Raw genomic sequence first — 14,921 nt, forward strand, 5'->3', positions numbered from 1 at the left:
ATGACTGGAATTAGAGCTGAGCTATTATGCAATTGACACCTGAGAAGAAAACAAACCCCAAATAGCCCTAGACTAGGTTAAGTCCAAGTGTTTGCTGATATGTGCGTAATCTACAGAAAGATGTGGAATGAAAAGTGAGTGCAGGTGTACGGGGAAAGTTGGGAGACAAAAATAACAGAAATAACAGAGAAGGTAAAGGATGAGAGAGATGGGGAATGAGAAAGCAAGATGGGCAGCAAAGAACCCCTCTTTATTGACAGGTAGCAGAGAAATCTTCCTTCCAAGGTGGGAGAGATTCTAAATGCAAAGCTTACTAGCTCTCAGCGCCCCCAGGCTTCACCAGCAAGCTAGCAAAAGCCAGCTCCTCACTTACCATCTTGCAGTGGAAGAAGGCGCTGCAGAAACTGAGTCCACTCTTAATTTTTCGGAGTTTTAAATGGGACTGAGGGGAGGAGCTAGGAGAGGCGAGTTCTAATCTGCAGGAGCGGCGGGGGACGCCCGGGGCTCCCCGTGAGCGCCGCCTCTGATTTGGTGCGAGGCTGTCAAACTGGTGACGTGGCTCAAGAGTCATTCAGCCAAAGCCAAAAGCACTAGCACTCCGGGCGACCGCCTGCTGGGACCTGAAACCTTCGAAACCCGCGCCTGTGCAGGCTGCTGCCCGCGTCGGGGGTGGAGGAGACCGCGCACCCGGGGCAGACTTGGCGAACTCCTGCTCCCGCCCGCGTGGTGCGCAGGGCCCGGCTGGGCGGGGCGGACTGGTTGGCAGGTGCCAGGGCGCAGGGTCAGCCCAAACCCGCATCTCGGGGCTCAGGCCAGCACTAGGGGAAGCCCATGCAACAGGATCCAGTCAATACTGCTCCTGTGTATTTTCCCGGTCACGTGATAAATAACAACTTGCTGTATGCCATTGTGAACTGATTGGGTTTTTTCCTCCTATCAGCGGTTCTCAACCTGTGGGTCGCGATCCCTGAAAATACATCCTGCATATCAGATATTTACATTACGATTCATAACAGTAGCAAAATTACAGTTATGAAGTAGCAACGAAAATAATTTTATGGTTGGGGGTCACCACAACATGAGGAACTGTATTAAAGGGCCGCGGCATTAGGAAGGTTGAGAACCACTGTGGCTCATTTTCCCCAACTGGGTGCTAGATGTGGTGGTGTTCTATCTCCATTCTAGAATGTAAGCTTCCGGGGAATAGAGGGTTCTGTCTGTTTTGTTCACTGCCTTCTCCAGAGGGCCTGGGACAATTTGTAGGATGTGATGGGGTGCTCAATAAAGAATGAATTAGGATACAAATTTAAGAATCTAAAGTGTGTGTCTCTGTGTTGGTCCTATCCTTACAACTACTATTATAGAAGTAAATGATTACAATTAAGAAAAATCAGTGTGTCAATACTTCTCAATTAAAAAGTTTAATTTCCACCATCTTCTCTCTTGCATTTTATTCTCATGATTCCTGTGATTTCATATCCAGAGGGGAAAGAGGAGTAATAGCATCTTTAAAACTTTTCAAATACATAAGTTGAAATAGCCAACTTATTTCAAATGACAATAACCTAGGAGGTAGGTGCTCTTCTTGTCCCTGTTTTAAAGGATGGCAACTGATGCACCAAAGTTAAGAAACTTGACCAGTGTTTTCACAGTTAGGTCCTGGCAGACTCAGGATGTGACCCTCTGGCTCCAGCATCCATGCTTCTAACCACTATAATATTTTTTTCCTTGAATCTCTTGACTTCTTTCTACTGCAAGTTATAGCCATCTATGCAATGGCCATTTTCATGCACTGAATTGTGTTCCATCAAAATGTATAGCTTTTATCCCTAACCCTCACTATGACTATATTTGGAGATAGGGACTCTAAAGAGGTAATCAAGGTTAAGATGGTGTAAGGATGGTACTGGAAGCAAACAAACTGGTGTCCTTATAAGAAGAGAAAGAGACACAGAGATGGCATGTGGGGAGAAAAGGAAATAGCCAGGAGGCGGACATTTGCAATTCAAGGAGAGAGGCCTGGGAGAAACTGATAACACAGTAGACTCCTTGATCTTGGACTTGCAGCCTCCAGAACAGTGAGAAAATAAATTTTTGTTGTTTATGCCACCCAGTCTGTGGTTCTTGTTATGGAAGCCCTGGACAACTAATACAGGCATGGCGTAAGAGTTGAGAAAACTTCTAATTCTGGCTTTCATACTCCTTTCTTTAAACCAGTTTTGACCTTTATTTATTCTGCCTTGCCTTGTGCATATCAACTATAACACTTAGCAGTGACTAGCAGACAGCGGATGCTCATTAAGTGTTCTGTGCCAAAATTAAAAAAAAAAAAAAAAAGAATGCAAAAGTAAGAGGGGGAAGGCTCCAGACTTCATAGAGTCCTCTTCTTCTGTTCTAGTTCTGTTTATTCACAAGCATTTTTAAGTGGACAATACTAGGTTTGGAGATTACTGCGTGGAAGTTACTGCCTGGATTACTCAACATGAGCTGTCCCCTCTCTACTCTCACTGTTTAAGGGGAAAGAATGCCCTGGCAATATGACCCTGAGGTAATGGGGGAAAACAGTTCAAAACCCATTCAGGTAGTAAGAATCAATTATCTTGTTCAGGGCAAAGAGCACCAATAGTAGATAAAGGAGGATTGAGTTTTGGGGGTTTTTTGTGCTTTTTTTTAAAAAAAAACAACTGTCAAAAAATGAGACATGTGAGCCTGTGGAAAGTATTACTTCTTGACCCCAAAAGTGACTCAAAATGGGCAATTGTGTAAACATGACATAAAAATAAAGGGCATAGGCGTTGGATACAAACATACACCTGGGTTGAAATTCCAGCTCTACTCTGAGACTGAATCAACTGGGGCTATATTATGTTCTCTAAGTCTTCAGTTAGCTCCTCTGGTAAATTAAGAAAGACATACATATTTGAGAGGTTAAAAAACTGACCACTAATGCTTGAATATTCCTAATTCACTATCCCCATTACGGATAGTAGCTATTATTATTGTTTGATGTAGAGAACTTTGCTGTTTGAACCCATGTGGTACTGTGCCTTGCTTGTTAAAAATAAGTGAAAATGAAAGTTACATTTAAAAAACTTTTTTTTTAGGGCTAGAAATATATTTTTTTAAAAATTTTTAATGGGTTTTAGGTACATAAATGTGTCATAAATCATTAACAACTTTAATGTAGTGGAAGTGGGAGTATTTAGGGTGATAGAGAATCCCTCAAGTTAAACAGTGAAGGGCTACTGACAATGGAACATAAATCTAAAGATAAAGCTCTCCTGAAATTATAAACTGATAAAAAAATTTTCCAAATTCTTAAGGTCTGGTTTAAGCATATCTTTTTATTTTAAATCTACTGCTTAGGTATAAGTCTTATGTTTTTTGGTTGGTTGTTTAATGGTGTTTGTTTGTTTGTTTGTTTGAAAAATGAGTCAAGTAAGCAATAATGTAAAGTCTTTTGGTCATTTTTAATTTATATATTTGAAAGAAAGAAGGGCGATTTTCTTAGTGATTGTAACACATGTAGATGTTTTTTTCATCTATGAATAAGATTTGTTAAAAACTGCCTTTTGTACTGTGGCTGAAGTAGTGGTGTTAAAGGGGAGATGGCTAATAACAGCCCAATTGTTGAATCAGGGCTCTGCCTCCTGCCAGGGCAACGATATAACAAAATAGGAGGTAATTTGACCTACACACAAACCAAACCTACAGACAGAAATGAGTAGAGTATGATCAGAGGTGGGCCAAGGAGATAAATAGTTCGGCATATGGAATGTTCTTTTATTTCACCCCTGGAGGACACTTTATTCAATTGCCTTATTAGTGAATTCAGTAGTATATATAACAAAAGAACAATTTTAAAATTCTCTTTACAAGCATAGCTTTTTTCCATAGCTTCAACAGCTGAATCTCCAAGCCATAAAAAGATAGTATTTCTGCTTTCACATGAAGGTAAAGAAAAGCATAATCCTTAGAGAAAATTCAGTGCAGTAGTAATTTGCCTTGGGCGATTTAACATCTGAATATTTTATTTCAGCCTATCTGGAGAATGATTACACATTTAGTTTGTTACGACATAGCTCTGACTTCATCTCTCCAGAATGATGTGAAGAAATCATGTTTATACGGATGGGATATTGCCTACTCCCTACCACCTATAAATCAGCATGGCTTCTAGCAACCCTCATATATGCAATAACGTATGCATACATGAACAAAAGAACAGGTTGGTAACTGTTAATTCTGGCAACAAAATAAATTTAATATTTGAGAAAATGATATCAGGTTATTAGCCAGAAAAGAGAAAGGCCTTGGATAATTTAAAGAATAATGTTCAATTCAATCCTGACTCAGATTAGCACTCTATAGAAGAGTTTGGTGTGGCCAACGTGCTCACTGGTTGAGCATCGACTATGAACCAGTAGGTCATGATTCAATTCTGTGATCAGGGCACATGCCTGGGTTGCGTGCTGGATCCCTGATCAATGATTCTCTCCTCATTGATGTTTTTATCTCTCTCTCCCTCTCCCTTCCTTTCTGAAATCAATAAAAATGTTTTTTTAAAACTCTGTGTGGGAGTGAGGAGAACAGATATTTATGACACTATTTTATTGGGTGTTTGAGCCAGAATTTATTTAAAAAGCATCATAATAAACTTTTGCCTTGATTGGCTTATTAAATGATTGCCTGATTTTTCAGTTATATTTTATCGCATTATATTAAAGGAAATCATATATTATTGTATCATTCACAAATTTGAAGATTATCAAGTATAAGGGTATATTTTTCAAATATAAATGATTTACTTCATATTGAGAGGTAGCTAGCAAATAGATATAGGTCTATATTTGAGGTAAACTTGTTCTGTACTCTGTAGCATGGCTTTCTGTCTTTTCTCATAAGATAGCACTTAAAAATAAGAGGGTAGGTGTGGAATGAAGGGGGTAAGTGTGGGGGGGGAGGGACATCTGTAATACTTTCAACAACAAAGATGAATTTAAAAAATGTTTGAGGGTAAGTTGGAATTAATAGTTGAGGCTTATCCTGACTGCTGAGAGGCATGGGGGCTCCATTTCTCCCAGGCCCTATCAAAGCTGTAACTCTGTGACTTGGTGCACTTGTTGGGAAACTCTGTTTGCGATAACCTATCTGGCCAAATCAGAATGCAGTCGTCTCAATGCTACTACAAAAACACATATAAAACAGTGAAATTAACAGCATTGCCACAAGGGTAGAGATGTGAAATCCCAAACCAAACCAAACAAATACAACTCTGCTCCCTACTGTTTTACTCCAACCACATTAGAAAATAATTAAAAGAGTGAGTTATTATGCTAACCATATATCAGAGATATGCTAATTCAATTATAATTTGGAAGGAAGTGAATTTATGCTTCAGGAGCCTCAGTATTTTCATAAAGTAGGCTCCAGTGCATTCATTGCTCCTGAAATCACCCATAGAAATTATTGATAGATTCATGGGTGGATTCCTGACTAGACATTAAAGACCTGAAAAGTGAATTGTCACTGACCAAGGCATCCAATTTTACCCTGAAGATAGTGGAAATGAAGACATCCCTATGGTTTCTTCAAAAAAATGTAGCTCGTGGTGTAACAGCAAAATAGGGCAACTGAGACCTGATTCCAGTTAGCCCAGGAATTATCAGAGAACCTGAAATAATGTGGCCCTTCATGAAAAGAAGACAAAAATATATTTCGATATAAGATGTTAAGCTACAATTAAGTTATAATTCAATATTTTATAATCTATGCATGTGCTACTGAAGCAAGTACAGATTTTGTAATGTATAAAATCTATAACATGTTGACTGAATTGTTATTAACCCAATGATTTGTGGCAAAATTATCTTATTTATCGTCAAATAAAAGAAATTTACTTGAAATTTGTAACAATGAAATTTGGGTATTTCTACTCAATCTGTTTCCCACATTTGTTTTTCATAAAATGATAGCAAAATAGGTGTATTAGCACTGTATGACCAAATCATTGCCAATAATCTTAAACACACAAATAAATTTCAAAGCCTTCATTTATTGGTAGGAGGGCACCAAAGCCAAGCAAGCAAATTAAAAATGGTTTATTACCCTAGAAGACAATAGGTAAAAATTCAAGTAGCATATTGCAGAACTTGCATATTTTTTAAAAATTTTAAGAGCAATTATTTGTGTATTCTTTAGTATCTATCAACCTGGATGTGCATAACTGTAATGTTTATATATTGGCATATATACATATGTATGTACAGGGAGGAATTCAGGAAACACTGCCTTGAAATACTTGCAATGGAAGTGCAAAGATGTTGGGAAACAAAGACTTATTCTCCACTCCTCATTTTTCTATAAAGGGGCAACTGTTAGCCAAGGGAACAGATGTCTTTGATTGATGAAATTGGAAGAAGGGAAAATAACGTTTTCCCAGCCTCTGTCCCATTTAGAGTTGTGTGTGGCTGTCCCTGTCACCTGTGATAGGGCAAGTAAGTCTATATTATTCAGCAGTGCATTTTAAGAAGCCTATTAAAACTAAACATGTTGGACAGTCAAGCTTCTTTTTATAAAGTGATAAAGGTAACTATTTTCATTCACCCATCTATGTGTCTATTACTTATTTCTTAGCTCTGGGGAGAAAGGAATATTATTTATTGTTGTGTGTGTGTGTGTGTGTGTGTGTGTGCGTGTGTGTTTGTGTGTGAAAAAGTAATTGTATGCTATGTATTAAAACAAGCAATCAAGAAATATCTATATATAAAATTCAGCTATATGCAAATATATTTCTAGAACTTTAAAATTTCCATATATTCTAACTCAGCAAAAACAAAAGCAATCGATTTATGAAGATAATACATTTGATTAAAAATAAGGTACAACTTCGTTCATTATATCAGTTTAACAAATATTTGTAAAAACTTTCTAAATATCTAATAATAGACTTTTTCAATAAATTATACTATGTCCATAGCATGATTGTGTATCCATAGAAAATCTTTTTAGAAAACGTTAAAAACATGGGCAAACTACATTATGTTAATTATTTCAAAGTGCATAAAAGTATATTCACATGAGTGAAAAAACAGGGGAAAATATACTAGCATGTTAGTGGTATTTATCATTTCATAAGAGAAGTGTTGTGATTATGATTCTACTTTTCATCCTCCTGTATGTCCCAAAATTTTACAAGGAACATGTTTTGCTTTCATAATCAGAAAAATTGTATCAAAATATATATGAAATCATAATATAAAAGTGATACATTTTATAGAATAGCTTCATACTTAAAATTAAAGCAACATGAACAGTAGTGATAGATATCTGTGGATAATTGATTAAAACAAATATTTCATATGTTTCTATTTTTATACAAATTTTGGGGTAAAGTGTAAATAAACGGTGATAGAAGGAGAATTGACTTGTGGTGGTGAACACATAATATAATATATAGATGATTTATTGTAATTCAGAATTGAACACCTGAAACCTATATAATTTTATTAACTAACTAGAGGCTCGATGCACAAAATCCATGCAAGAGTAGGCCTTCTCAACTGCGGCGGCTGCACCCCTCCCCTCTGACAGCTGTCAGTCTGTTCTTTGTATCTATGAGTCTGTTTCTATTTTGTTTGTTAGTTTATTTTGTTCATTAAATTCCACATATAAGTGAAATCATATGGTACTTGCCTTTTTCTGACTGGATTATTTTACTTAGCATAATTATCTCCAGATTCATGCATGCTGTCACAAAAGGCAAGATTGTCTTCCTTTGCATAGGCATGTAGTATTCCACTGTGTAAATGTACCACAGCTTTTTTATTCACTTTTCTACTGATGGGCACTTGGCTGTTTCCAAAGCTTGGCTATTGTAAATAATGCTGCAAAGAACGTACGGGGTGCATATATTCTTTTAAATTAGTATTTTGGGTTTCTTCCAATATATCCCCAGAAATGGAATCTCTGGGTCAAAAGGCAGATACGTTCTTAACTTTTTGAGTAAAATTTTCATATATCTATTAGCCATCTGTGTACATGTCCTCTTCAGAAAAATAACCAATGTCACCCCAATAATGCCAATTCAAATTTTTAAAAATTAAAATTAAAAATAAAGGTCATGAAGTTGAACTTTCATCCCACATGATGCTTTGATTATGCTTGTGGGAAATTCAGATTGTTAGCAGACCAGAATTTTCAAAAAATTAAAAATACACAGGTAAATGGATGACAGAGCTTGAATGAAATGTCAAATTTAATTAACAAATCAAAAGAACATGAGAAAATGGGCCAAAAAGTGGACAATCAGAAGAGAATAATGTGAAAATTGGTTCTCTGAACCTTTTGGTTTTTTGAGGCTAATAAGCCAAGAGTTAAGTATTTTCCTTTTGCTCTTTGTAGAACAAAGTTGGGCCTCTCATCTTTTACTCTTCTTCAGTTAGCAATGCACCTGCAGGCATGAGCTTGCACTATTTCTTTTAAACTGGGAATGTGCCTCTGTTCTAGTTGAAAATGTATGTATAAAGCAGAGAAATTCCTATATATTTGATGACACTCAAGATGACATATTTCATATAAAGTCAGAGGCCAAAACAAAAAATGAGATAAAAATTAAAGGAACACAGATTTATGTTCAATAGTTGAAGGTACTTTTAATAGAGTTGTCAAAAAAAGAAATGATTTTCCTTAAGCAGTAGAGGATTCTTCATCCTTAGAGGTACTCAGAGGTATTCCATCAAAAGCCAGAAAGCTTTTTTGCTTTTTGATTATTTAGTGAATGCAAGCAGGTGTTCATTCAGAATAAGTGAGCTCCTTTTCCATTGTATGCTGCATTATATAATTACTGGGGCTAACTCATTGAATAAAACAGATACACTTTCTGTCTTAATGGTATTTATACTCTAGGAGGATATATTGCACACATACTTATAGAAATTCAAATTGTGATAAGTGCAATAAAGAAGGAATTGCAGTGTGCTGTGAGAGTGTTGAACCCATTGTTCCTAACTCTTTGAACTGGGTGAAGAAAGCTGGGAGTAGACTGAGGTCAAATATATATTCCTGAGGAAATGACCTCTTAGCAAAGACTCGAAGAAAGAGTCTGAGTTCAACAGATGGAGAAGAAAAGGAAAATGTGTAACAGGAAACACAAAGGAGTGCATGCAAAGACCTCCAAAACACACACCAGAAACAGAAAAGAGTGGTGAGTAATGAGGCTGGAGAGACAGGTTGCAAACAGGTCATCTTGGCAAAATGCTCTATCCTAAAAGCAGTGGGCAGTTATTGAAGGGCTTTACTTACCTGAGTACAGTCAGTAATGTTTCCAAAGCATTAAATACTGGATAGAATTTGGCCTTCCAAATTTGACCGTTTACCTAGTAATTGAGGCACTTTCTCCAACCAGTGTGCCTTGGGCCATACAGTCCCCCATACCCTTGTGTAGAACTAGCTCCTATTTAAAGATAAAACAAAAAAATGTATATATCTTTTTTATTGATCCTCTGTAATGTCTGAGGTTTTAGATCTGTGGATTCATAATTTGTAGAATAGAAGGGGGCTTTAGACATCAGCCCTGTGATTTCCTTACATCCTGTCTAATAATAGACAAACATGGTAATTAACCGTAACTTCGCTACCCTTCCTATTGGCTAATCAGGGAAATATGCAAATTAACTGCCAACTAAGATGGCAGTTAACCGCCAACAAAGATGGCGGTTAATTGGCATACTCACAATGATGGGAGGCGAAAGGGGAAGGATGGAAGACAGTGATCAGAAACACAGGCGCAGGCAAGAGCCAGGGAGCAGGGCAAAGGTCGGCCCTGGAGGCCACCTTTGCCCTGCCACCAGCGGGTGATCGGAGAAGCCTGGGGGTGGGGCAGGGAAGTGGACACAGACAGCGAAGGAGACTGCAGAAACCGAGTGTGGGAGCGATCGCAGAAGCTGGGTGCGGGTCAGGGAAGTGTCCGCCGCCAGCGTCCCTGGCCGAGGCTTCCCTGCCCCGCACCCGGCTTCTGCGATGGGTGACTGCAGAAGCCGGGTGTGGGGGCAATCGCAGAAGCCAGGTGCGGGTCAGGGAAGCGTCCAATGCCAGCGCCCTGGCCGAGGCTTCCCTGCCCCACACCCAGCTTCTGCGATTGGTGATGCCTATTTTTGCATGACACTTAACTGACTACCCTCCCTGGAAGCACAGAAGAAGAAGAAGCCCCCAGAAGAAGAAGCCGCCACCTTTGGTCCTGGCGCCAGCACCTGGGGCTGGCTGCAGCCAAGGAGATGGACAAGCTACCGGCCAGAGGTCTCAGGCTACAGCCACCCGGAGAAGCTACCAGCCCTGTGGTTCAGGGCGCCAGAGCCTGTGGCCAGGGAAACAGGTTCCCTCTTCTCCTACTGTAGTCATTATATCAGTGTCCCCCTTCTGAATTTCTCTCCTGTGCTGCAACCCAACTCCACTTTTCATCAAAAGGATACAGAACAGAGAGAGCAGTGTTAAAAGCTTACATTTTTAAGCCGGTAAGGTTGGTACTTAAACATATAAATGGAAAACTAGAGGACAGGAACAGCACATGACCTATTATATCCAGCAATCCATATGGGGATTGAAAACTTTGCAGTGATGACAATTACTGAAAATATGAATCAACTAAAATAGTTGACAGGGACAATTCTTCCATCTTTGAAAATATCTACATCAAATCTGTTTAAATAGATTTTCATCTGCATAATATAACACATTCTGACAAGACCACCACCACCACTAATGTGGTCAGTGTTGTGCCGTAAAATGTTTAATAACAGGGACACTCCCTCGAGTGCACAAATTTTGTGCACCGGGCTACTAGTTTTCTATAATATACCAGGTTTATTGAGTTGCCCAAGGTCACTTGTTGTAAAGTGCGAAGCTAGTACCAGAAACTGGATCTCCAAAGTCCCACCCAATCAACGTTGTTGTCTTTTATGAATGACTAGTGACTGTTTTACTTTTGCAGTGTTTACTAGGCAGTTGCATTTTAAATATGAGTTATTGGGCAACTGTGTTTTTATTTTACAGTAATTTAAGACTGTTAAAAAGTTATTCTAATGTCCTCTTTGGTAATTCTATATATCTTTAGAAAAACATATAAAATCCTGAAATTAAATTATGGTTATATTAATCATATCATGCCACTAGCTTAAGCATCATTAGTGAGGTTAAGATATTTATAATATAAAAAGAACCATATTATTAATACTAGTATAAATGCTGGCTACACGGGGACTTTCTAAACATATTTTTAAAGGGAAAGTTCAAGATATTTGTAGCACAACTGCATTTGCAAAGTCTTATGAACAAAGGGAATGGCATGCTATCTATGCAAGGGTTTAGTTTTTATTGTCAATCTTGTCATGTCATTAAAATTGTTGTATTGTACTGAACATTGTAATCTTTTCTCATGGTTCTCCAACTGTCTCCTTTATATGTACATTGAGAATTTGGTCCAGGTTGCCCTCTTTCTGTTGGCTGTGTAAGTGTAGAGCCTAATCTGTGGCCTATCTACAGGAAGTACAGGATTTTATGGAACTAAATTTTACTCTCCTTCTGGTCTTGCTTAATATTTTTGCATTTCTAATTTCTTCTGTATTTCCTATTTTTTTAAAAAAAATATGGAATGCTTCACGAATTTGCATGTCATCCTTGAGCAGGGGCCATGCTAATCTTCTCTGTATTGTTCCGATTTTAGTATATGTGCTGCCAAAGCGAGCACTGTACTTCCTATTTTTTAATGCCAGCTTCATGTACTTTTCTATTCCTTTAAGAAGCCTTATATATTTTCTGGAAAGAGGTGAAGGATAGTAAATAATAAAAGGATAAATTAGAAAACAAACATAATAAAAACGTGCAATGAACATAAATATTTGCAGAATAAAATAGCAAAGTTACTAATGTGTAAAATTCTTAACCGTATGAGTGATTCTAAAATATCCATACACACTTACAGATAATTTTACAGAAGTAATTTTTAAACTGTGTATCTTTCGTTGCTGCTTACATGGCAGATTATATTTTTAAAAAATGGACAGAGCCAATTTTGCATTTCCACATTTGCTTTTAAAACCTTGCCACTCCCATCAGGAGGTGTAGTCTATTTCCTTTCCTCTTGAAAGTACATGTGACTTTGTGGCTGCCTCCACCAAATGAACATCACAAGGTGATATGGTCTCTCTCACTCTCGTTTTCATCTCAACCTTGGAACTCAGTCACAGCTCTGAGAAAGACCAGGCCACAAGGAGAGACTATATACTATTATTGATTAACATGTATGCAATATAATATATATCTTAATGAATATTCAGATTATTTCCATATTTTTGCTTCTATAAGCATGACATAAGCCCCCCCTAATTTCCATGCATATATTCTTATGTAACAATATTTATTTCTTAGGGATATATTTCTAAGGGAATACTTGCTGGATCAAGGGTTTTATAATTTAATAGATGTTGTTAGATTGCTTCTTTCTAAATTGGCTACAGTATTTCACATTTAAACTAGCAGCACACAACTTCTTTTATTTTTCCAGAATATTTTATATATCAAATAAGATTATGTATACATATATATACTTATTTTTATTTATTTTATATATAGATTAATTAGATATTGATAAAGCTAAAGCTATAATAGAGATTGAGATAGATAGATAAATAGATAGATAGATAGAGATAGAGATATTCATCCTGCTAATTTCCAAATATTTTCATTTGTGTGTGTTTCTGCATCTCTGTGTGCTTGCAATTATAAATTATTTTTCTCTTTCCACCTCTAAATGTGTCAGAAATTTGCAAAAACTACAGCTTTTTTATGTGTCTTACATCCAGACTCCTTAAAAATTCTCATATTAATTTTTATAGATTTGTCTAGGATCTCCTGGGATGGATACAATCATATCAATTGCAAAAAGCAGTGAAACATTCTTTCCCCCCGATATCCTTACTAGGTTGTTTTCTTATGCTATTGCTTTCAGTGCACCTCCAGCCAATATGGAAACTAATGTCAAAAGCAAGCTTCCCTATCCAGGCTGGGACCTTAAATAGAAAGACCTTAAAGCTGTGCTTTTATAACAATGTTTGTTATTTAACTTGTATAGTCAAGTAATGAATTTAAGTAGTATCTTTTCATTCTGCTTTTATTTGTTAAATAAAATATCGAATTATTTTCATTATCTCTATCTGCTGATCTTCTGAGATTTTCTGTATTACTTTAATACACCTGAAGTACCTGTAATTTAAATACCCCATATAATAAAGAGCTAATATACAAATGGTTGTCATGCCCTCATACCATCACGCTTTAAAGTCTCAGATACTCAACATTGGGGAGAGAGGAATGGGGACCAGCCATTCCTGCACCCCGGGAGAGGGACAAACCACCCGCCCCACGGTCCTAAGTGCCAGCATCTGTGGCTGCAGCCTGGGCAAAGCTGCCTGTTCATGGACCCCTGCAGCTGTGGCTGGCCCAGGTGCCTGTGGCCGGCCAGAGGGAGGGAAGCCCAGATCCTGGATGTGGAGTGAGGCAGAGGTGGTTAGGGGCAATCAGGCCAGCAGGGGAGCATTTAGGGGTCATCAGGCCAGTAGGGGAGCAATTAGGGGCGATCAGGCAGACAGGCAGAAATGGTTAGGGGTGATCAGGCAGGCAGAGGTAGTTAGGGGCAATCAGGCAGGCAGGCAGAGGGGTTAGGAGCCAGCAGTCCCAGATTGGGAGAGGCAGTCGGACATCCCCAGAGGGGTCCTGGATTGGAGAGGGTGCAGGCTGGGCTGAGGGACTCTCCCCATACATGAATTTCATGCACTGGGCCTCTAGTTTAATATAAATCACCTGTGAACCTATCTTTTCTTTCATTTCAAAAATCTACTAATTTTTTATTCAATGTGGTAATTATATATGTTGCAAAAAATTATCCATTTCCTTAGCTTTCAATGTGTTGCTGTAGTATGATATGTTATAAACTTCTTTATTATTCTTTTAATACCCTATGTAGTTAAATCTTATCACCTCTAATCATGTATATTTAGCCCACTCCTTTGTCTTTAATCAGGCTTATGAGGGATTTATCATTTTTATTGGACTTCTATAAAAAAACAACTTTGCTTTATTTTTTGTACTTTTTCTGAACTGAAAATAGGGATTATAAGAGTGCCCACTTCACAGGGTTTTTATGGTGAGGATTAAATAATGTTAACAAAGTGCTTAAATTTACTCGAATTTCAAAAGAAATATATCAAAGATTTTTACTGTAGTTATGTTTTCATCAAGTTTCCAGTATTCTAATATGTTGTTCTTTATATATTCAGCTTCTGTATTGTTTTCATACAAAGGTCTATGGTCACATATCTTCTCCACATAGTGTGACTTTTATTTATTTGTTATCCTACTTTATACCCTGTTTAATGATTAGTGATGTCAATCCTAAAGTCCTCCTAATATTGTTCTGCCCCCTCTCTTTCTTAATTACATTTACCTTTATATGGCTTTTGACAAGTTTATAATGACTAGAGGCCTGATGCACGAAATTTGTCCACTCAGTGGGGAGGTCCCTCAGCCTGGCCTGCACCCTCTTGCAGTCTGGGAGCCCTCGGGGGATGTCCAACTGATGGCTTAGCCCAGGGGGCCTAAGCCGGCAGTCGGACATCCTTAGCACTGCCACAGAGGCACAAGAGGCTCCTGCCACTGCTGCTGTGCTTGCCAGCCATGAGCCCAGCTTCTGGCTCAGCGGCACTCCCCCTGTGGGAGTGTACTAACCACCAGAGGGCAGCTCCTGCGTTGGGCATCAGCCCCCTGGTGGTCAGTGTGTGTCATAGCGACTGGTCATCTCACTGTTTGGTCGATTTGCATATTAGCCTTTTATGCTTGCGGGGTGGGGCCAAAACTGGCTCTCAGACATC

At 38.2% G+C, this 14,921-nt stretch overlaps 1 protein-coding gene across 1 annotated transcript in view; it reads right to left on the minus strand.

The window, feature by feature from the left end:
• Window positions 1-571, minus strand: part of GMNC (geminin coiled-coil domain containing) — a 9,702-nt gene extending 9,131 nt beyond the window's left edge. The window contains exon 1 of the mRNA XM_006765204.2: window positions 374-571. Within this exon, the coding sequence (XP_006765267.2) occupies window positions 374-571 (198 nt within the window). The remainder of the gene's footprint in view (window positions 1-373) is intronic.
• Between the last annotated feature and the right edge of the window lie 14,350 nt (window positions 572-14,921).

The sequence above is a fragment of the Myotis davidii genome, unplaced genomic scaffold, assembly GCF_000327345.1.
Source record: "Myotis davidii unplaced genomic scaffold, ASM32734v1 scaffold260, whole genome shotgun sequence".
NCBI classification, from domain to species: domain Eukaryota; kingdom Metazoa; phylum Chordata; class Mammalia; order Chiroptera; family Vespertilionidae; genus Myotis; species Myotis davidii.